Source organism: Pristiophorus japonicus, chromosome 11, assembly GCF_044704955.1.
Source record: "Pristiophorus japonicus isolate sPriJap1 chromosome 11, sPriJap1.hap1, whole genome shotgun sequence".
Taxonomy (NCBI): domain Eukaryota; kingdom Metazoa; phylum Chordata; class Chondrichthyes; family Pristiophoridae; genus Pristiophorus; species Pristiophorus japonicus.
Genome location: NC_091987.1, coordinates 90115120 through 90138258, shown reverse-complemented (window position 1 = coordinate 90138258; position 23139 = coordinate 90115120). Strand labels below are relative to the sequence as shown.

The following is a 23139-nucleotide window of genomic DNA, read 5'->3' as shown; positions in this document are numbered from 1 at the left end:
AGTCTAAGTGGGAAAAGGAAAAGTCTGATGTGTCTACAGAGGGAAACAAAGGACCACATCCAACTCTGATTCTCCATCCTAGTTCTAGGTGGGAGAAGGACATCGACAGAGACAAATTTAGAGCCGCTTGTCTCATGGTCTTCTCCACCACAGGATATAATTTAAATTCATGAACCTGGACATCCTTGGATTACTTACTGGTTAGTTTGCCCTTTTCCAGTAAGTTTTAGTAGAGGCATTAGCATCCAGTTACTTAGAGTTCAAGGGCTTCTTTGCTGCAGCTTCTTGAAATGATCAATGGTGATGTGATTATTACTGGCTTCTGCATTTGGATGGCTCAACTTACTCCTGCTGGTGAGCCTCACTGAAATGGAACACTGTTGTAACTATAACCAATTGCCAACATAAACTGGTTTAAAATCCATTTGAAGCCAAAGTCCAAAAATAGATTTTAATCATTTCAGGATTCTTGCTGTGTTCTGAGTGGACACCAAAATGTATTCTATTTGGAAATACTTCATTGAGAAAAGGCACATTGTGGGAAAATATAGAAATCATGTTGATTTCTCCAATACAACAGAGTCCTCTTATGAAGTGTGAGGGTTTAGGCATATTTATTGAGTAATATAGAAGAAGCTCTACACTACATTTTATTTGTTCTCCAATAATGAGCGGCAGTTGGTGAGAGGGGAGCGACCTATAAAAGGCCCAGCGGGAGATCGAGAGCCAGCGGCAGTTGGTGAGAGGGGAGCGACCTATCAAAAGGCCCAGCGGGAGATCGAGAGCCAGCGGCAGTTGGTGAGACGCGGGAGCGACCTATAAAAGGCCCAGCGGGAGATCGAGAGCCAGCGGCAGTTGGTGAGAGGGGAGCGACCTATAAAAGGCCCAGCGGGAGATCGAGAGCCAGCGGCAGTTGGTGAGAGGGGAGCGACCTATCAAAAGCCCAGCGGGAGATCGAGAGCCAGCGTACCGGTGCAGCTACAGCGGGAGAGAAAGCAAAATAGAAGTAGAAAGTAATCAAAAAGTGACGTCACAGCCAATGGGGTAAGTGATTGGCTGGTGATTGGTGAGTAGCTTTTCTTTTCTTTTTTATATCAGTAAGTGAACTGTAACATTGTTATTACCAATTTAAGGGTATCTAAGGTTAAGACATGGCAGGAGAGCTCAGTCACGTGATATGCTCCTCCTGTACCATGTGGGAACTCGGGGACACTTCCGGTGTCCCTGGGCGCTACGTGTGTGGGAAGTGTATCCGCCGCGAGCTCTTGACGGTCCGCGTTGCGGAATTGGAGCTGAGGGTGGATTCACTCTGGAGCATCCACGATGCTGAGAATGACGTGAGTATCACGTGTAGTGAGTTGGTCTTACCGCAGGAGAAGGGTCCACAGCCAGATAGGGAATGGAAGACCAGCAGGAAGAGCAGTGCAAGAAAGATAGTGCAGGAGTCCCCTGTGGTCATCCCCCTGCAAAACAGATACACTGCTTTGAGTACTGTTGGGGAGGATGACTCATCAGGGGAGGGCAGCAGCAGCCAAGTTCATGGCACCGTAGGTGGCTCTGCTGCAAAGGAGGGCAGGAAAAAGATTGGGAGCGCGATAGTGATAGGGGATTCGATGGTGAGGGGAATAGATAGGCGTTTCTGCGGATGCAACCGAGACTCCAGGATGGTATGTTGCCTCCCTGGTGCAAGGGTCAAGAATGTCTCGGAGCGGGTGCAGGACATTCTGAAATGGGAGGGAGAACAGCCAGTTGTCGTGGTGCACATTGGTACCAACGACATAGGTAAAAAAAGGGATGAGGTCCTACGAAAAGAATTTAAGGAGCTAGGAGCTAAATTAAAAAGTAGGACCTCAAAAGTAGTAATCTCGGGATTGCTACCAGTGCCACGTGCTAGTCAGAGTAGGAATCGCAGGATAGCGCAGATGAATACATGGCTTGAGCAGTGGTGCAGCAGGGAGGGATTCAAATTCTTGGGGCATTGGAACCGGTTCTGGGGGAGGTGGGACCAGTACAAACCGGACGGTCTGCACCTGGGCAGGACCGGAACCAATGTCCTAGGGGGAGTGTTTGCTAGTGCTGTTGGGGAGGAGTTAAACTAATATTGCAGGGGGATGGGAACCTATGCAGGGAGACAGAGGGAGACAAAAATGAGGCAAAAGCAAAAGACAGAAAGGAGATGAGGAAAAGTGGAGGGCAGAGAAACCCAAGGCAAAGAACAAAAAGGGCCACTGTACAGCAAAATTCTAGAAGGACAAAGGGTGTTAAAAAAGCAAGCCTGAAGGCTTTGTGTCTTAATGCAAGGAGTATCCGCAATAAAGTGGATGAATTAACTGTGCAAATAGATGTTAACAAATATGATGTGATTGGGATTACGGAGACGTGGCTCCAGGATGATCAGGGCTGGGAACTCAACATCCAGGGGTATTCAACATTCAGGAAGGATAGAATAAAAGGAAAAGGAGGTGGGGTAGCATTGCTGGTTAAAGAGGAGATTAATGCAATAGTTAGGAAAGACATTAGCTTGGATGATGTGGAATCTATATGGGTAGAGCTGCAGAACACTAAAGGGCAAAAATCGTTAGTGGGAGTTGTGTACAGACCTCCAAACAGTAGTAGTGATGATGGGGAGGGCATCAAACAGGAAATTAGGAGTGCATGCAATAAAGGTGCAGCAGTTATAATGGGTGACTTTAATATGCACATAGATTGGGCTAGCCAAACTGGAAGCAATACGGTGGAGGAGGATTTCCTGGAATGCATAAGGGATGGTTTTCTAGACCAATATGTCGAGAAACCAACTAGGGGGGAGGCTGGGTATTGTGTAATGAGAGAGGATTAATTAGCAATCTCATTGTGCGAGGCCCCTTGGGGAAGAGTGACCATAATATGGTGGAATTCTACATTAGGATGAAGAATGAAACAGTTAATTCAGAGACCATGGTCCAGAACTTAAAGAAGGGTAACTTTGAAGGTATGAGGCATGAATTGGCTAAGATAGATTGGCTAATGATACTTAAGGGGTTGACTGTGGATGGGCAATGGCAGACATTTAGAGACCGCATGGATGAATTACAACAATTGTACATTCCTGTCTGGCGTAAAAATAAAAAAGGGAAGGTGGCTCAACCGTGGCTATCTAGGGAAATCAGGGATAGTATTAAAGCCAAGGAAATGGCATACAAATTGGCCAGAAATAGCAGCGAACCTGGGGACTGGGAGAAATTTAGAACTCAGCAGAGGAGGACAAAGGGTTTGATTAGGGCAGGGAAAATGGAGTACGAGAAGAAGCTTGCAGGGAACATTAAGGCGGATTGCAAACGTTTCTATAGATATGTAAAGAGAAAAAGGTTAGTAAAGACAAACGTAGGTCCCCTGTAGTCAGAATCAGGGGAAGTCATAACGGGGAACAAAGAAATGGCAGACCAATTGAACAAGTACTTTGGTTCAGTATTCACTAAGGAGGACACAAACAACCTTCCAGATATAAAAGTGGTCAGAGGGTCTAGTAAGGAGGAGGAACTGAGGGAAATCTTTATTAGTCGGGAAATTGTGTTGGGGAAATTGATGGGATTGAAGGCCGATAAATCCCCAGGGCCTGATGGACTGCATCCCAGAGTACTTAAGGAGGTGGCCTTGGAAATAGTGGATGCATTGACAGTCATTTTCCAACATTCCATTGACTCTGGATCAGTTCCTATCGAGTGGAGGGTAGCCAAGGTAACCCCACTTTTTAAAAAAGGAGGGAGAGAGAAAGCAAGGAATTATAGACCGGTCAGCCTGACCTCAGTAGTGGGTAAAATGATGGAATCAATTATTAAGGATGTCATAGCAGCGCATTTGGAAAATGGTGACATGATAGGTCCAAGTCAGCATGGATTTGTGAAAGGGAGATCATGCTTGACAAATCTTCTGGAATTTTTTGAGGATGTTTCCAATAAAGTGGACAAAGGAGAACCAGTTGATGTGGTATATTTGGACTTTCAGAAGGCTTTCGACAAGGTCCCACACAGGAGATTAATGTGCAAAGTTAAAGCACATGGGATTGGGGGTAGTGTGCTGACGTGGATTGAGAACTGGTTGTCAGACAGGAAGGAAAGAGTAGGAGTAAATGGGTACTTTTCGGAATGGCAGGCAGTGACTAGTGGGGTACCGCAGGGTTCTGTGCTGGGGCCCCAGCTGTTTACATTGTACATTAATGATTTAGACGAGGGGATTAAATGTAGTATCTCCAAATTTGCGGATGACACTAAGTTGGGTGGCAGTGTGAGCTGCGAGGAGGATGCTATGAGGCTGCAGAGTGACCTGGATAGGTTAGGTGAGTGGGCAAATGCGTGGCAGATGAATGTGGATAAATGTGAGGTTATCCACTTTGGTGGTAAAAACAGAGAGACAGACTATTATCTGAATGGTGACAGATTAGGAAAAGGGAAGGTGCAACGAGACCTGGGTGTCATGGTACATCAGTCATTGAAGGTTGGCATGCAGGTACAGTAGGCGGTTAAGAAAGCAAATGGCATGTTGGCCTTCATAGCGAGGGGATTTGAGTACAGGGGCAGGGAGGTGTTGCTACAGTTGTACAAGGCCTTGGTGAGGCCACACCTGGAGTATTGTGTACAGTTTTGGTCTCCTAACTTGAGGAAGGACATTCTTGCTATTGAGGGAGTGCAGCGAAGATTCACCAGACTGATTCCCAGGATGGTGGGACTGACCTATCAAGAAAGACTGGATCAACTGGGCTTGTATTCACTGGAGTTCAGAAGAGTGAGAGGGGACCTCATAGAAACGTTTAAAATTCTGATGGGTTTGGACAGGTTGGATGCAGGAAGAATATTCCCAATGTTGGGGAAGTCCAGAACCAGGGGTCACAGTCTAAGGATAAGGGGTAAGCCATTTAGGACCGAGATAAGGAGAAACTTCTTCACCCAGAGAGTGGTGAACCTGTGGAATTCTCTACCACAGAAAGTAGTTGAGGCCAATTCACTAAATATATTCAAAAGGGAGTTAGATGAAGTCCTTACTACTCGGGGGATCAAGGGGTATGGCGTGAAAGCAGGAAGGGGGTACTGAAGTTTCATGTTCAGCCATGAACACATTGAATGGCGGTGCAGGCTAGAAGGGCTGAATGGCCTACTCCTGCACCTATTTTCTATGTTTCTATGTTTCTAATGCTCCCTTACCTCCATTTATGCTCTAATTCAAGGAAAATGTTCAAACTGATTGCAAAGTAAATTCAAATCAAGTACATTGGGATAACAAAATCATAGAATAAATTAGCAAAACACTATGGGCCAGAAATTGGTTGACATACCGCCCACTTCCGCCCAAAAATGCGATTTTGGTCAATGAACACCCACATACCGCTCGGCGGAATATTCATCATTGATATACCGTCGAGCGGTATGCACACCGTCCGCCATGCAGGACTGCCCGCATACCGCCCAAAATGTACGATTTTCATCGCATACCACCGACATACCACCGGAGCTGCATACCGTCCTGGAAAAGGTGGTTTTACGCAATCTTAAGTGGGCGGGAATCGGCGGAGTGTACGGATCCACCATTTTAGAAATCAGGAACTGTCAGCTAAAGCAGCACCTCTATTTCAGAGGTGAACAGTGACTTTACAGTGCGAATTAGAGCGGAAAAGGTAATTTTATTGCTACTGAGTAACTTATTAAGATAGAAGGCATATTGTGGAGATTTAAAAAGAATGGGGCCTGTACTATCTCGGCCTATATTGCCGACTACTTGTCGAATGGAGGAACCAGATGTGAGAAGGTTTATAAATGAACGCTTTGCTTTAATGTGGAGAGCTGCGTTTTGGGAACAAAAGACCCTTTACTGTCCTCGACCACAACCTCGACCCTGTCCTTGACCGCGTGCTACATCACCGCTGGGACTATTCCCCCCCTTTCTTACTCCCGCCCTTCCCTTTCCCACTGCCCCAGAGCCTGGACCTCCCAGTGGTGGTACCAAGCAGCACCGCACCCAGAGTGCTGTTGTTGTCGTTGGGGGTCAGACATTGCAGGCGCAATAAATGAGGCCTCAGGAGAAGCTCACGATGTGGAAGGCGCGGCTTCAGGGCTGGAAGATGATGTCAGCTCCCCACCCTCAGGTGACTACTATGGCAAGGGGGAGGTTCCGCGCCATGTCCAGATCCCGTCGAATGGCGTTGGCAGTCCGCTCCATCACTCCGACTGCTGCTCTGATAAAGCCACGATGTTTGCGACTATCATAGTCATGGCCTTGAGCGGCTCTCGATCTATGTCGATGCTGGCCTGTGACAGACGCACCGTGTCCTGGTACACGCCTACAGCAACCGACCTTTCCTGCACCAACCTCCGTCGCTGCAGCAAAGACGCTGCAACACTGGGGGTGCCTTGCTGCACACCACTTGGTCCCACAGAATCAGAGGAGCCATGGGGGAGTCCCCTGAATACAGACTCCATGGTGGAGGATGTTCCAGCTGGCCCACATGGAGCTGGTGTATCTTCCTCCATCTCCACCTGCACCTCCACCTCCAATGGCTCCAGGATCATCGGCTCTTCCTTTTCCTCATCTCTGCCAGTGGTGAAGTCGGGAGAGGGCTGGGTGACACCTGAGGTGGAGGCAGTGGGTCTGTCATCTGGTCTCTCTGTGTCGGTGTGTCTGAATCGTCTGAGTCTGAAAGTACAAAACAACATTTAAAAATGGTTGTCACCAGGGTCAGCGTTACCTGAGTACATAGTACAGTGACTTATCGCAGTCTTACTTAAATGTCCACCACTGCTGCAGTACTGCATTACTACATCATAGGCAGTCCCTCGGAATCGAGGAAGACTTGCTTCCACTCCCAAAGTGAGTTCTTTGATGGCTGAGCAGTCCGATTCGAGAGCCACAGACCCTGTTACAGCTGGGACAGACATTCGTCGAGGGAAGGGGTCGGTGGGGCTGGTTTGCCGCGCTTACATATCGCAGACAGAAAATACATATATGCATTGCGTTACATGCTTCCAACATTGCAGTATGTCATATGAGGCTAACATTATAGTTACATTACATGACATGAGAGGACCGCAACACAGACTGGATTGTATTCAACTTACCATCTTCTTGTGTGAGTGGGTCAGCTCCAATGCTGGTGGTGGCACGGTTGCTATCCCCAACTGGGGACAGGGCACAGATCTCGATTTCACTCAGAGGCTCTTGGGTTGTGGGTCCTCCCCCCCCGTACACCGCTGATCGGCTACTATTGCAGATGTCTTCTTCTGCAGAAAGTAAAGTAAATGAAAGTAAAAATCTTCGCACGCACACAGGGTCACACACACACATACACAGTGTTGATCCTCTTGTCATTGCCTGACAGGAAGAATACATTGCCATAACCTTAAGATAAATAAAATCATCCGTGTGACGCTGAACCTACATTTACATGGCACATGGGGGGTGCAGAAATAAAATCATTACTTACTCTTGCGACCCTCACCAGGTTGTTCCACCTCTTACTGCACCTTTCGCCAGTGCATATCATGGTACTTGTGGAGGATACAGCCTCCCCGATCTCGTCCCATATCCTGTTGTACTCCTTTGGGGGGGCTTTCCACGACCATCCTTCATTAGCTCAGAGTACTTCTCTGTGATATTCTCGAGAATGGCAGGTAACTCCGTCTTGCCCTCAACCTCCCGTCCTTTTCGATGTTCCTGCGCTTGGATTTTTTTTAACATTTCCATAATATTTCTGTTATGATTTTTGCTTTGTAAACTGTGTCTTATTCTTCAAACTATAGAATTATTAGTTATGAATATTTTTTGACTCTGCAATGTGTTTTTAAAGTAACTGCCCATCGACTAGCTTGCTGCTCCTTCTTTCTCTCCCCTTCAACTCACTGCGCATGCGCGGGTGATTCCTGACCCCCAAAATCGCTTCTGTTCAGTGCCGCACTGTCCATCGACGAGAAAGTCGATCTGGATTGACTACTGGGTTACATACCGCCCGCTGCAGATCGCCAACATAACGTCAAAAAAAAAATCAACCAATTTTGTCCTCTTCGGTCTCGGCGGTATGAAGCGATGCACCGCTGACATTCTGCCGAGAAATGGGCGGACCTTATGCATTGACCAATTTCGGACCCTAAGATTTCAAAATGTATATACAAAAATAAAATCTCATGTTGTAATCCCATTCTAAATTCTCAGTACAGGATTAAAATGTAAATCACAATTCAGTCACAATTGAGATTGTTCATCACTAACCTATAAGGCTAATTCAATGAAATTGAAAGGGCACAATTTAATTATTGGAAAATAGTTACTTCAGCAATGCTGACAGCCATTATTTTGAAAACTAAAAAAAATAGTTGAGAGAGAATGAGCACAATACATCAGACTACTCATCCCATCTAAAGAAAAAGGATATGTAATCAAATAACGGCTCAGCTTCTTCTTGTCTGATACATTGAAGAAGTAAACACTCACTCCCGACATGAAATTTGGTAGAATGGCTGAACTTTCTGTTGATTGTTCTGTAGCACTGCCCTCTGTCCTATTTCTGCTCGTTTTTTCCTCATTTGCTGAAATTTTGATGGTAGAGACTGAGGATCCAGAAGCAGATGCGGAGGCATGATGTCTTTTGAAATAGTAGCTGGTATATTTTGTAAAGGAATTAATCTTTGGAAAAGTTAAATTAGGTTGTTTAATCAATACAGAGTTCACTAAAAGCATCTTAACCGAAAAGTTACCACGTGCTTTATCAAATCACAAAGTGCACTCAGTTAAGAGTCTAGAAGGCTCAATGAATGGACAAGATTGACTTCTTCCTCTTTTGTGTACACAAAAAAATCCATCAACATCTCATCAAATGGCAAGTCAATTGTAGATATTATATACCTCTAAATGTGAGATTCTCAAGTTTGTTTTGCTTCCTTCTCCCTGTCTACATCTTCTTTTCACATGCTCCATTCGTAGCTGAGAGGCAGGCAGCTGTATTACCTGTTCCCTACATCTCCTGAAACTGATGGTTAAAAAGGCACATAATAACTGGCAATCTAAGAATTTATTTTTTGGTCAGCCAAGTGTTTGGCATGTAAGGAAACCTATCACCATGTTTAAGTGGCTCCAAAACAAGTTACTAAGAATTCCATACTAAGGCCGGAATTTTTAACTTCTGAGTCGGGTCGGGTGCGTGCTTGCCGCTTAGCGTGTCGAGAACGCAATGTCTTGATCAACCTGCTCTTCAAAGCGACTTTAGTGTAATGGGCCCAATTAAATCAGACATGCGTGTTTCCCAGCCCTATTATAGGGCGTGGGTGTGATTACTTCATCAATGACTCATTCCCATGTTTAAAGCAGCCTTGCACAAACTCATTTGAAGTTGGTAAAGGAATGTGAAAGGAGCATTGGAAAGGTTGGAGTTATTGTAAGTGAAAAATATGAATATACAAAGGCAGAGGGCTGGCCACACCATGCATTACAGATGCCACGCTGCATATTCTAGTTGAGGCAGTAAGAGCTTGCAGGGAGATCCTCTTCCCGACAGATGGGCACAAGAGACCTCCCCAAGATACCAAAAGGGCCTGGCTGGAAATAGCAGAGGTGGTCAGCAGCAGAGAGGTCGTGAGGAGGACCTGGATCCAGTGCAGGAAGAGATTCAATGATCTGATGAGGTCAGGAAAGGTGAGTGCAATGCCACACTCACCTTCATCCTGATGTGAATGTCACCAAAATCCCCATCACTCTGCCTTCCCAAGCAAAGTATTTATGTGCTATTCCCAGCTGTCATTGAATGAACTTGCCAATGGCCACTGAGCTTCTGCCTCCCCTTCACAGGCGAGACATTTGGAGAGGGCTAACAAGGCAAGGGAATACACATTAAATAATAGGACACTGAGAAGTGTAGAGAAACAAAGGGACTTTGGAGTGCATGTCCACAAATCCTTGAAGGTAGCAGGCCAAACAGATAAGGTGGGTAACAAGGCATACGAAATACTTGTATTCTATGCCTCGACTAATAAAGGCAAGAGCAGGAAGGTTATGCTTGAACTGTATAAAACACAAGTTAGGCCACAGCTAGAATACTGCGTGCAGTTCTGGTCACCACATTACAGGAAATATGTGATTGCTAGAGAGGATACAGAGGAGATTTACAAGGATATTGCCTGGACTGGAGAATTTTAGCTATGAGGAAAATTGGATAGGCTGGCTTTGTGTTCTTTATGCAGAGGAGACCAAGGAGAGACCTTATTGAGGTGTATAAAATTATGAGGGGCCTAGATAGAGTGGATAGGAAGGACATATTTCCCTTAGCAGAAGGGTAAACAACCATGGAGCATAGATTTAAAGTAATTGGTAGGAGGTTTAGAGGGGATTTGAGGGGACAGTTTTTCACCCAGAGGGTTGTGGGGTTCTGCAACGCACTACCTGAAAGGGTGGTAGAGGCAGAAACCCTCACCACATTTAAAAAGTGCTGGATATGCACTTGAAGTGCTGTAACCTACAAGGCTACGGCCCAAGAGCTGGAAAGTGGGATTTGGCTGAATAGCTCTTTATCGGCTGGCGCGGACACGATGGGCCGAAATGGCTTCTTTCTGTGCTGTAAATTTCTATGCTGTAAATTTCTATGATTCTATGTACCCAACCTCTGCGAGTTCTGTGTTCTTGCAATAAAACTCAGAAGCTGGTATAAAAATCATTCTAAGGGTCTGTATTGATTTCAATGAGGTGGCCCACCTCTGCCGATCGAGTCCTTGTCACGCCTTCAAAGACGCCCAAATTAAATGCGCGAGGGGGGCGGGATGACTGCGGGTTCCCAATGTGCTCACGATTTCTGCATTTTTACTGCCGACCCACCCCAAACCCACATGCGCATCAACGGGAAAATTACAGCCTAAAAGTTTTTGGTTGTCTTCTGTGGAATGCACCTTCTCCATAGCTACTGCTGGAGTGATTTGCTTCCCCTTTAACATTTGAGGTCTGACAAATCAATTGTAAGAAGCATTGAATAATCATAAATATGCTCTGAGGCATCCAGAAATATATCTTTAATCTCTCTGAAGATAACCGAGCAAACACTTGGGGAGACTAGACTTGATGCGAATCATTAAGTTGCTTGATTTATTTTGCAGCAAGTTATGCAAATAGGGGTCTAACACCTGTTTCAGGTCCCCTTCTTGAAATTAGGCCTGCTGTGTTCAGGATAACCATGTCTACATGATGCTTCCTAACCAGTGGTACTTAACGGGACTGCTGAAGACCACTATCAAATTGTTAAGTTTAAAAAAAAAAAATACTTACCTGAATGTGGAGCCGGGAGGAACAGGAGTACCCTTCCTAGGTTCACAGCAGTCCTGAAGACTGTTGCTGGCCACCGCATGACCCTCACCTAATCACCTCCTGGACGCCACGTCCAGAATCCTGATGGAAGCAGTAAAGGACGCCAAGCTGTGCGACATCTTCAGCAACCCTGCAGGCAGAGCGCCGGGTGGATGCACCTGGTTAAGACCAGATGGATCCATCCATTCCAGAATAGATTCCTGCTTGTGTCCCAAGCTCTCACGGTCAGATCCACTGACATATTCTCTGCCCACGACCTCCTACTGGTCAAATGTCACCCACAGAAAGTTAGCAGGGGGCTATAGAGGCTGAACGTGAAGCTGCTGAATTCAAAAGGGATTACAATGGTTGGAGATCCCTCTCTGATTTCCCGAAGTACTGGTGGGAAACGATCAAGGTGAACATCAAGAGATTCTTCATCCTCAAAGGCAACTCCAGAAAAGCATGCAGAATCTGCTCCTGCTGCAGTCGACTGGGGAGTGGATGTCAGGCAGGAACTCCGAGGTGAAGAGCCAGCAAGCCTCGCTCTTTGCCTCAGAGTCCTCCGAGATCATCTTCCAGTCCAGAGTCTGCTCCGTAGAGCAGAATGAGATGTGCTCGTGTTTCTTCTTACAAAAGGTACACAGAGAGAGCTCTGTGATCAACAGCCTGAAGGAAGAAGATGGATCTGTAGCGTCCTCGAAGCCTGACATACTAAGGATCAGCAAATCCTTTCATGCCAGACTGTACGACATGAAGCCCACAAACAACATGGCCTCCCAGTCCAGCCTGCCATCTAGCTCCGAGGTTTTAGATGTCAGCAAGTGGGAGAGTCTGGATCACCCGCTAACTCTGGATGAGCTGACAAAGGACAATCATTCGAGACGAATAAAACTCATGGAAGCGACGGCTTACCGGTCGAGTTGTATTCGGCTCTGTACAACTGGATTGGCCTATACCTGCTGGAAGTGTGCAGGAGTATGTTTCTGGCCGGCAGCATGTCCGAATCCACGAGGAAAGGTATCATCACCCTCATCTACAAGCAGAAGGGGGCGAGGGAAGAGATCAGAAATGGGCAGCCCATTTCGTTGCTCAATGTGGATTACAAAATTGTGTGAAAGGTTATCGCTAATAGGGTCAAGTCTGTTCTGGAGCTAGTGATCTCTGATAGCTTTGCGCTGCTCAGGGATACAATCTCCTACGTACGGGACAAGAGTGTGAACACCTGCTTAATCACCTTGGACCAGGAGAAGGCCTTTGATAGAATATCGCACATGTACATGATGGATGTGCTCTCCAAAATGGTGTTTTCGGCGGGGGGGGGGAAATCCGCAAATGGATCCAACTGCTCTACACAGACATCAGTAGTGCAGTCCTAATCAATGGGTGGGAATCGGAAAGCTTTCCAATCAAATCTGGAGTCAAGCAAGGCTGTCCTCTCTTCTCTGTCTTGCTCGTGTGTTGTGTCGAACCTTTTGTCGAGTCCATCAGGATGAATACGGGTATAAGAGGGCTGACGATTCCAGGAGCGGAGGTGCTCAAGTCAAGGCCTCCCTGTATATGGACGATGTCACCGTCTTTTGCTTGGATCCACTGTCAGTCTGCAGATTGATGAGCATTTGCGACCAGTTTGAACTGGCCTCGGGGGCCAGAGTAAATTGCAGCAAAAGCGAGGCCATGTTCTTTGGGCCGACTGATTCTTTGTCCCTTTCACAGTCAGATTAGACTGCCTGAAGGTGCTGCGAATATGGTGCGGAGGGGCCAGGACACGCACCAAGAATTAAGAGGAGCGTTTCGCCAAGGTGAGACAAAAGCTGGGACTGTTGTGGGCAAGAACCTGGTCATCAGGTGCGAGGTGTTCTTGCTGTTGTTGTACATGGTGCAGCTCCTGCGTTACGACAGTCACCTGAGCCATCTTCCAATTTATCTGGAGATCGAAAATGGACCGTATCCGCAGGGACACAATGTACAAATGTCCAGATAAAGTGGGGGAAATCGTACCCAATGTCACCCTCATCCTGATGGCCACCTTTTGTGTGCATGCATCAAGCTGTGCAGAAAGCCTTGGTATGCAAACACCAAGTGTCACTAGGTGCTGAGGTTCTATCTATCCCCGGTGTGGGGGTGGGTGGGGTGGCTTGACCCATCCACCTCCACGGAGGTGTGTGGGGGGCCTGACCCATCCACCTCCATGGCACGAACCTGGTATTGCAGTACTTCCAGGAATGGTGCAGTGGCTCTAGGCCTTTTGGCTAAGAGCATTGGCGCAGAGTGATCCTTGATGTGTGCAAGGTGACCTCTGGCGTTTGTGATTTGACAAAGAATTGGAACGATTGGCTACGAATTTCAAAAAAAAAAATCTATCCCCGGTGTAGTGAAGGATAGATCTGGCCACACGGACATGGAATGCTCCATATAGTTGGACCGTGCCGAACCACCTGTCCTTTGTAGAAATGTTTGTGCAGAAAAACACCTTTGACCACAAGTCAATCAGGCAGTGGTCTGCAGGTAAGGTCCTTCCGGCCCTACGGAAAAAGATGGTGGATCCTGTCGGATGGTTCCCCAAGCAGACTGTCAGTCATTTGGCAGCATGCCTCATCGTCCGACCATTCAAACAAGCACCAAGACATAGCTTGGCTGCTGGTGAGAAAGCCCCTCCCAGTCAGATCCTTCATGCACACCCGGTATCTCAGTACCTAGTGAGATGTCCTCGAGGCGGCTGCAGTGGGGACCAGACTCGGTGGGGATCCATCTCCTTCCACAATGTGCATTTGCAAAGAAGGTCTGGAAAGAGATGCAGTGGTTTCTGTCGAGAATCTGTGCTCTATGGACTGTTCCCAGACATCAACTGCTGCTGTAAAACCATCAACTCGGTGAAAGGCGTCCTTTGGTCTGCCCGAAACTTGCTGGTCTTCCAGAGTAAGAAGTTGTCCACGACCGAGTGTTGCAGACTGGCACATTCCAAGATCCAGGACTACGTGTTGAGGGATGCACTAAAACTTGGTGCAGCCGCTGCAAAGGCTCAATGTGGAAAGACCACAGTTTAAGGCCGTCATGCCATTGTATACCGAGGGGCTCAAACCAATGTAAAACTCCTCGGGCTAGAAGTCTTAGAAAATGTTTAATGTAAGTGTACATGTAACCTTTCTGTATATGGAGCGCCATATACTACATTTAAAATGTATTGTACTATATGAAATATGATATTTGGATTGTAATGTAATGTATTTTGACAAATTTTATGAATAAAGTATATTTGGGGGGGGGGGGGGGGAAATCGCCTCCTTATCCGAGGGCTGCTGCCAGTGTCGCAGTGACCTGAAATTTAAACACGCTTAATTCACCAATGCTCTGCTGGCATGCATAGCAGGCGCCCACAGCTCACCAGTCAAATTTAAATGAGGCCCAAGGCCTAATATCAAGTGTGTCTTGGGCCTACTCATTCTAGCGCAGGACTTCACCACTGTGCCTAGTTCATGCCGGCAAGCAGGCACCATCCAATTTCACCGTATGTTTTACAAATAACACTTAGTAACTTTTATTCTAAATCCTTTCTGTGGAAAAATGGCCAAACGATCCCAAAATGTGATACCTTGGTTCGATTAAATGCCTCATGAGGCTTTTACCATTTCCTTTTGAATTTACTCATCGCCTTTTTTATATATTTAAAATATTTAATTATTTTCCATTTTCTGAATTTGGTACTTTCCACCCCTCGTTGCTTGGGATAGTGGCTTCATTGATCAGTATAAAACTGCAATTGATGTTTTTCAGGGAAATATTTACTCCCTGTTCTCTTTACCTCCCACCTTATGTATTTTTAGATCTGGGTTGAAGACTGAATGGAAAGGAATTCCTGCAGCTTGAGCCTGGATGTGTTAAATCCACAAACCAAGGTGGGCAGGGAATTTTCAGATATCAGGCTAAAGCAGGGGCTTAGAAACAAGTTCAGGAACCAGAGAATTACAGAAAAATCACATTCAATTAGTACCATAACATCAGCAATATCATAAGACTTGCCCACTTTCGAATTTCAGTCATTATATTTGTGTCCCTAAGAATTCAATATAAACCTAAAAGTACTATTTTGAGGAGCATAATTTACATGCAGTCCATGAAAGTTTTTGCTGATGGTGCCTCTACTCACATTGAGATTTAAAAAAATGTTAGTCCAGGAAACTAAAAAACCTGCGACTTATCCTGTAAAATAAGCAATACACATCACTGTCTAGAACACAAGGATACATGTACGTTGCTATCCCTCTTGATGAAAGGTATTTCCGAATAAGTCTTTCGGTGCCATACCAGTTAAATCCTTTGGTAGTATGTCCTATTCGTGGGAGATGCACACTTGCTAAAAAGAATCAAACATGATTCAAATACATAATGTTAAAATGTAATTGTGCATGCAATTGTATAACAATATTAATAAATAAAAATGCATGGTAAACATTTTTTGAAGAGGATTAAGTAGAAAAAGACAGTCATAGTGGTGTCACAAAATACATTTCAACACAGTTTAACATATACACTAGTTTTAAATTTAACCACTGCCATTTGCAGTCAGTAAGCATCATTAAATTAAGTAAAATAAAATCCATTTTTTTTTTATTTGTAGCAATTAGTTTACTCCTCTTACTTTACTCATTCAGTTAATTAAAATTACTGAATTTCAACTTTTAAACATTAAACTCCCATTTTACTCATGTTGCTTAATTCAAATTATTGGATAATTCAAATTCTTTAAGCATTAAAAAAATACTGTAATAGTAGGAGCAGACTATGTTTTGCATTGAGGAAGCTTTAAATGAAATATTCAAACCTCTTAGCACTTTTGTTTCTTTACTGATTGTGATGCATTAAAAACTAAAGAGGAATTTTCAATTACTTTCAAACACAGTAAAAAAAAATCCAAGCATTTGACAGACGATGTAATTTTCCTTTGTTGCATCAAATTATATGATTATAAAATACCAAAATGTACAGAGTTTTTTTATTCTTTAGAGCCAAAAGTTATAGCACAATCCCAGTGGGTTGTATTTAATTGCTAGGTAATGTTATACATTGTGGGAATAAGCTTTCTTCACAACATGTGAATGATAGCTAGTGAGTTCGAAGTCATTTAGATTGCTTAATAGAAATGTCATATTTTAATTAGTCGAGTGTAAGTAAAATAATCTTAGACTAATGAAATAAGGTGGGAGGAGGCTCGTGTGAAGCATAAACACTGGCAGAGACCTGTTTTGCTGAATGGCCTGTTTCTGTGCTGTAAAATCTATGCTTCATTTACACTACAACCATAGGCCGGAACTTTCTTTATCTTGGCAGGTCCGGTGCAGCCAGTGTCCATGGCGGGTCGCGACCCTGCTACTGGCTCCATCCCACTGTAGAAATTGAAACCTTAATGTGGCCTATTAAGCCTGCCCAGCGTGTTACCTGGCCAAATGTGATGGAGTGAGTCTGGTGATGTCATTCATGCCGTGTTTTCAGCTGGGATCCTTAAAGGGACCATGGCCACATTAAATTATAAGTTTATTCTAACATAGTGGATGATGAATTCTTATTCTACAATAATATAATAAAGTTATATATGAGCGCCAAATAAATATTTAAATATTATCATTAAGTAATATGCCATCTGCAAATACAATCAAGAACATAATTCTTAAAAAGAACATTCATTGGGAAGTTATTGGTGCTTTAGTCACAAATTTATAGACTTGTGTATCAGTAGCTGGTACAAATAAAGGATGTATGTGTATCGGTAATAAATAAAATTAAGCAAATTTCAAATGTAATTGTAAACTGTTGGATTTACAATCTTATGGAAGTTCAGCGGAAGAACAGCAGAAATCCTGACAAACACTGTATGTGGTGCTTACAATGTGTTTCTGGGATTTCTGTAGCTCTTCCGTTGACAAGTGAGAGAACCTCCGCAGAAATTCATGCTAAAGTCTCGGACTGAAAAATTAAATTAGTTACGTTCAGTGACTGAAAGCAAATTGAACCAATTAAATGGGTGATGAGAATGAAATTGTTACAGTTGATAACATGATTTAATGTGTAACCCACAGTTACAGTATTTGTAAGAAAAACCTGACCAGAAACAACACAAAAATGTATTTAAATGGTATATGTCATTTTTTAAGTGCAGATCAATTCACTGCAATTACTGTTGAGTTGGAAGTCAACAGCACAGAATGACCAGTGAAAATGTAGTTTCCTCACCCTCCAGGGTAGCACATACATTCCTTCAGGAATTTCTGAATTAACATTTATCATTAGGTTTTCAAGTAGAACAGAATCTCCATCAATCTGTTAGCTAATATAATCAACATGTTTTTATTTTGGTTTGTTTTCCATGCTGTCAGGTAATCAGCTGGAACAATAGCCACAGAACTCATGCCTCAGGTTGCCAAAAGTGGTCCCCGAGCTAAGTGAATCCCGTGGCTATGCAGGGAAATTTTAAAAGTGAAAAAAGGCTCTGAAGTGCCTGTCAATCATCTGATAATGATCTCAATTGGGTCGCCCACCGTTACAGGTCGGGTCAGCACCACAATGACAGATACGCCTGTGGGAAAGGCACGTGGTAGCGAGATGACAGCAGGTTCCTGATCTGCTGTCAAAAATAACAACTTTCCCACCCGATCCACCACCGATCACGCCCTCTACCACCCCGGAAAATTCAGCCCATAGTGTTGCTGTTGAAGCCATTTCACTTCACATACATACTAAAATTCTTATGTAAATCCACAGTCAGGGCACAACCTGACTCAGGAAGCAAAGCTGAGTGAGACTCCACTTCACTCTGTGACTCCAGATTTGCACATAACTTAAATGTCAGTGCAAAGCAAAACCCTTCTGCCTTGATGCTACATTGGTAGTTTAAATGTAGCCTCACAAGATATACTTCATTCACATACCATTTCTTTTCTTGGCAGCTCCGTGGAGCTTTTTCAGTCCTTCTTCTAAAGCTGTCAGTTTGATTCCAGAGAGATTGTTGGAACGATCTCTTTGCTGGGCAACTATCAATGCCAACTAGAAAAACAGTCTTTTGGTTAAAGATATTTAGATCATGGGCATTATTAACTGTTTAAATATGTACAAAATGAATAATCTGAACCCAAGGGCTCAAGTTTCGGCCTGAGTTGCTCCTATTTTTTTTGGAGCAATTGGTTTAGAATGGAGCATCTTAGAAATTGCAATTCTCGGCATTTAGATTGCTCCAGTTCTAGTGAGTTAGAATAGTTTCATTGCAGAACAGATTTTTTTCCAAAAAGGGGCGTGTCCAGCCATTTACGCCTGTTTTGAAAGTTTAGGCAGCGAAAACTTACTCCAAACTAACTTAGAATGGAGTAAGTGTAGATTTTTGTACACTCAGAAAAACCTTGCCTACACTTATAAATCAGGCGTAGTGAATGAGAGATGGGGGGGGGGGGGGTGGGGGGTGGGGGGGAAAGGGAGTTTTACAAACATTAAACACTTCACTTTTACAAATATAGAGCCATCATCAATAATAAATAAATCAACCAATAAAATTAAAAAAAAAATAAATCTATCAATAAATAAAAAATTAAGTTTCTACTCACTGACTGCAGCACCGGGAGCCCTCCAACAGTGTGCCAGAACAGGGCCCACCCGCCCTGCAGTGTCTCTCTCTCTCTCTCTCTCTCTCTCTGTCCCTCTATCTTTCTGACAGCGAGGGGGGAGGGGGAGGGGGGGAGAGAGGAGGGGAGGGGTAGAGAGGAGGGGGGAGAGGAGGGAGGGGGGGAGGGGAGAGTGAGAGAGAGAGAGAGAGAGAGAGAGAGAGAGAGAGAGACAGACAGACGGGAGGAGGGAGAGGGAGGCTGAACGGGCCGTGCCAGAGACTTTGGGCAGGGTGGACATGCCCCGCCGAGGACATAGAAACCGGGCCGGGCCATCGAAGACTTCGGGTGGGGCCGCCCCCAGCAAAATGCCGGGCGGGCGGGCAAGTCCCGCTGACGCGAACGTGGAGCGGGGGTGGGGGTGGGAGCATGAGCTTAGTGGGAGGGAGGGAAGGAAGCCCGAGTCCGATCTTCGTCGCCTTGGCAGCCCATTCGACCAGGGCTAGGGGTGGTGTCATGTATTCAACTATCATTGTAACCCATGTATAAGCTGACCTAAGTTGTACACCTTGAGAACATTGACCACAAGGGAGTGAACTTGTGGGAGACACTCCTAACCTGGACTTTCAGGTATAAAAGGGGAAGCTCCACCCACCTTCATCAATTGAGGTCTTGGTAATAAAGGTTACTGGTCACAGAGTGATCTTCTCTCAAGTATGGGCCTCGTGTGCATTTATACTGTATAGTAAGGACATATCATTGGCGACGAGAAACTGGCATTTAAACCACGCAAGCATGGCCACTAGCAGGACAGAAGAGAGGTACTGTGTTGGTGATGATTGGGACGACTTTATTGAGAGACTACAGCAAAGTTTTGTCACTAAGGAATGGTTGGGACAGGATTCGGCCGACAAACGCAGGGCTCATCTGACGGTTTGTGGATCCAGAACGTACTCCCTGATGAAGGACCTTCTAGCGCCAGAGAAGCCGGTGGACAAGACGTTCGAAGATCTCAGTAAGTTGATCGGGGAACACCTTAAACTGGTGAGCAGCATGCACATGGTGAGACACCGGTTTTACACGCACCGGCGGTGCGAAGGGCAAAGCGTTCCAGACTTCGTGGGAGATCTCCGGTGACTGGCGAGCCTATGTAAGTTCCCAGATGCATGCAGAGCGGAGATGTTGCGAGACTTTTTTTTATTGAGGGCATCAGGCACACTGGGGTTTTTAGGAAACTGACTGAGACCAAAGACTTGACCTTGGAAGCGGCGGCTCTCATAACCCAGACATTTATCTCAGGGGAGGAAGAGACCAGAATGACGTATGACAAAAATCTTGGCTCAAATGCAGCAAACGACCAGGGAGTCAACGTTGTTAACGCTGCACACAGTTCTCTAGGCAGACAAGGGCAATCGGACATGCCCCAGCATGTCGTCGAACCCAAAGTGGGAATTCAACAAAGACAATGGCTAGCTGAACGGCGATTCATGCCATCGCAATGGACAATGCGGCCAGTAATGGGGCCATCAACACCTGTTAATGGTGCGCTTAAGGACAGTTACAGAGACAGTCAGAGACGATCGACTGGTAATGGACGTTTTGTTTCCAACAACGGGGCCTCCAGCTCATGTTGGAGGTGTGGAGGAAAACACCCAGCCAGAGCTTGCAGGTATCAACAATATACCTGCAGAAATTGCAACGTCAGCGGTCACTTGGTGTGTACGTGCAGAAAGCTGCAGCCAGGTTGATGTACGAGGAGGACGGGCCCGATGTAAGCCCTACGAGGCCAAATGAATACTGGGGGAAGTTCAGCGAGTTCATGTGGAGCACATATACAGTTCATACACCAGGACGCCACCGATAATGGCATTCCTGGAGGAGGTGCTACGCAGACTGGACCGGGTAGGGCTGCGACTGAAAAAGGCTCCAGAGGTAGAATTCCTGGGAGGAGGGTAGCAGCAGACGGGATCAGACCTACTGCGTCCAAAATGGAAGCGATCCAGAGAGCATCCAGACCCTGTAACATGACAGAGCTGCATTCGTTCCTGGGGCTCCTGAACTATTTTGGTAACTTTCTTCCCAAATTGAGCACGCTATTAGAGCTGCTACACGTGCTCCTACACAAAGGTCGCGATTGGATCTCGGGGGACAGCCAGGAAAGGGCTTTTGATAGAGCACGCAATTTGTTACGCTCCAACAAACTGTTAACGTTATATGACCTGTGTAAGAAGCTTGTTTTAACGTGCGATGCGTCGTCCTATGGGGTCGGGTGTGTGTTGTAGCATGTGAATGCCAATGGTCAGTTACAGCCGGTAGCTTATGCCTCCAGAATTCTGTCCCAGGCAGAAAGGGGCTACGGGATGGTAGAAAAGGAAGCGCTAGCATGTGTACATGAAGTGAAAAAAAATGCACCAGTAACTGTTTGGCAGGAAATTTGAGCTGGAGACAGATCACAAACCCCTAATATCCCTTTTGGCCAACAACAAGGCCATAAATGCGAATGCATCGGCCCGCATAGAGGTGGGCACTCACGTTAGCCGCCTATGACTACACAATTCAGCACAGACCGGGCCCTGAAAACTGCGCCGATGCTCTCAGCAGGCTCACACTAGCCACCACTGAGGGGGCAACTGAGCATGCTGCTGAGATGGTCATGGCTGTTGAAGCTTTCGAAAGCGAAGGCTCACCTGTGACAGCCCGTCAGATTAAAGTCTGGACAAATAAAGACCCGCTACTGTCTTTAGTTAAGAAATGTGTCCTGAATGGGTCTGGGCAGCCACGTACGGGGCATGCCCTGAGGAATTTAAACCGTTTCATAGGCGCAAGGATGAACTCTCAATTCAGGCCGATTGCCTACTGTGGGGAAACCAACTAGTCATGCCCCAGATGGGCAGAGATGTGTTTATTAGAGAACTTCACAATGAGCACCCGGGCATTATCATGATGAAGGCAATTCCAGGTCAAACATTTGGTGGCCAGGGATAGATGCAGACCTGAAACTTTGTGTTCGCAGGTGCAACACGTGTGCTCAGCTGGGCAACACACCCAGGGAAGCCCCCCTTAGCCCCTGGCCAAGCCATGGTCACGCATCCATGTGGACTCCGCAGGTCCTTTGATGGGAAAAATGTTTTTGGTTGTAGTAGACGCCTACTCCAAATGGATTGAGTGTGCCATTTTAAATTCAAGCACATCCTCTGCCACGGTAGAAAGCCTACGGGCAATGTTCGCCGCCCATGGTCTACCAGATGTCTTGGTCAGCGACAATGGCCCTTGCTTCACAAGCACTGAATTCCAGGACTTCATGGCAGGCAATGGAATCAACCATGTCAGAACGGCACCGTTCAAACCAGCCTCAAACGGCCAGGTGGAACAAGCAGTGCAGATAATCAAACAGAGGATGCTCAGAATCCAAGGGGGTGCCCTACAAAGCCGCTTATCACGCCTCCTGTTGGCCAATAGATCCCGACCACACTCGCTCACAGGGGTTCCACCCGCAGAGCTGCTAATGAAAAGGACGCTCAAAACCAGGTTATCCCTTATACACCCTACTATGAAAGAAATTGTTGAGAGCAGGCGTCAGTCAAAATGTGACTACCATGACAGGAATGCGAGGACGCGATGTATTGATGGCAATGACCTTGTTTTTGTTCTTAATCACGCTGCAGGGCCCAAATGGCTTGCAGGCACTGTGATTGCCAAAGAGGGGAATCGGGTTTTGGTAGTTAAACTTACCAACGGAAAAATCTGCTGCAAATACGTGGATCAAACTAAAAGGAGGTTCAGCAACCCTATAGAAGAAGCAGAGGAAGAACACGACATAGAGTTTACTCCACCACAGGTGACCGAACACCGGAACCAAGTGGAGGAGAGCCCAGTCACTGTGGGCAGTCTGGACAGGCCTGAGGCACCACAAACAGCAGACACTCAGGCCAGCGCCCAACAACCGGAGCCCCAACTCAGGCGCTCCACAAGGGAGCGGAAACCACCAGAGAGACTTAACCTGTGATCCCAATAAGACTTTGGGGGGGGAGGTGATGTCATGTATTCTACTATCATTATAACCCATGTTTAAGCTGACCTAAATTGTACACCTTGAGAACATTGACCACAAGGGGGTGAACTTGTGGGAGACACTCCTAACCTGGACTTTCAGGTATAAAAGGGGAAACTCCACCCACATTCATCACTTGAGGTCTTGGTAATAAAGGTAACTGGTCACAGAGTGACCTTCTCTCAGGGAGACAGAGGGAAACAAAAAGGAGACAAA

At 45.8% G+C, this 23139-nt stretch overlaps 1 protein-coding gene and 1 long non-coding RNA gene across 3 annotated transcripts in view; both read right to left on the bottom strand.

Annotated features, from left to right (window-relative positions):
• The window catches only part of chd1l (chromodomain helicase DNA binding protein 1-like), a 142044-nt gene that overhangs the window by 6346 nt on the left and 112559 nt on the right, over window positions 1-23139 (bottom strand). For both annotated transcript variants that reach the window (XM_070893717.1, XM_070893718.1), the window contains 3 exons: window positions 18210-18324; window positions 15532-15640; window positions 8398-8620 (listed from right to left, as the gene is read on the bottom strand). In XM_070893717.1, coding sequence (XP_070749818.1) covers window positions 8398-8620; window positions 15532-15640; window positions 18210-18324 — 447 coding nt within the window. The remainder of the gene's footprint in view (window positions 1-8397; window positions 8621-15531; window positions 15641-18209; window positions 18325-23139) is intronic.
• On the bottom strand, window positions 6248-8329 carry LOC139275795 (uncharacterized). The gene is made up of 3 exons (XR_011595756.1): window positions 7451-8329; window positions 7086-7247; window positions 6248-6663 (listed from the first exon to the last, which is right to left on the bottom strand). It is a non-coding gene; the product is annotated as an uncharacterized lncRNA (long non-coding RNA).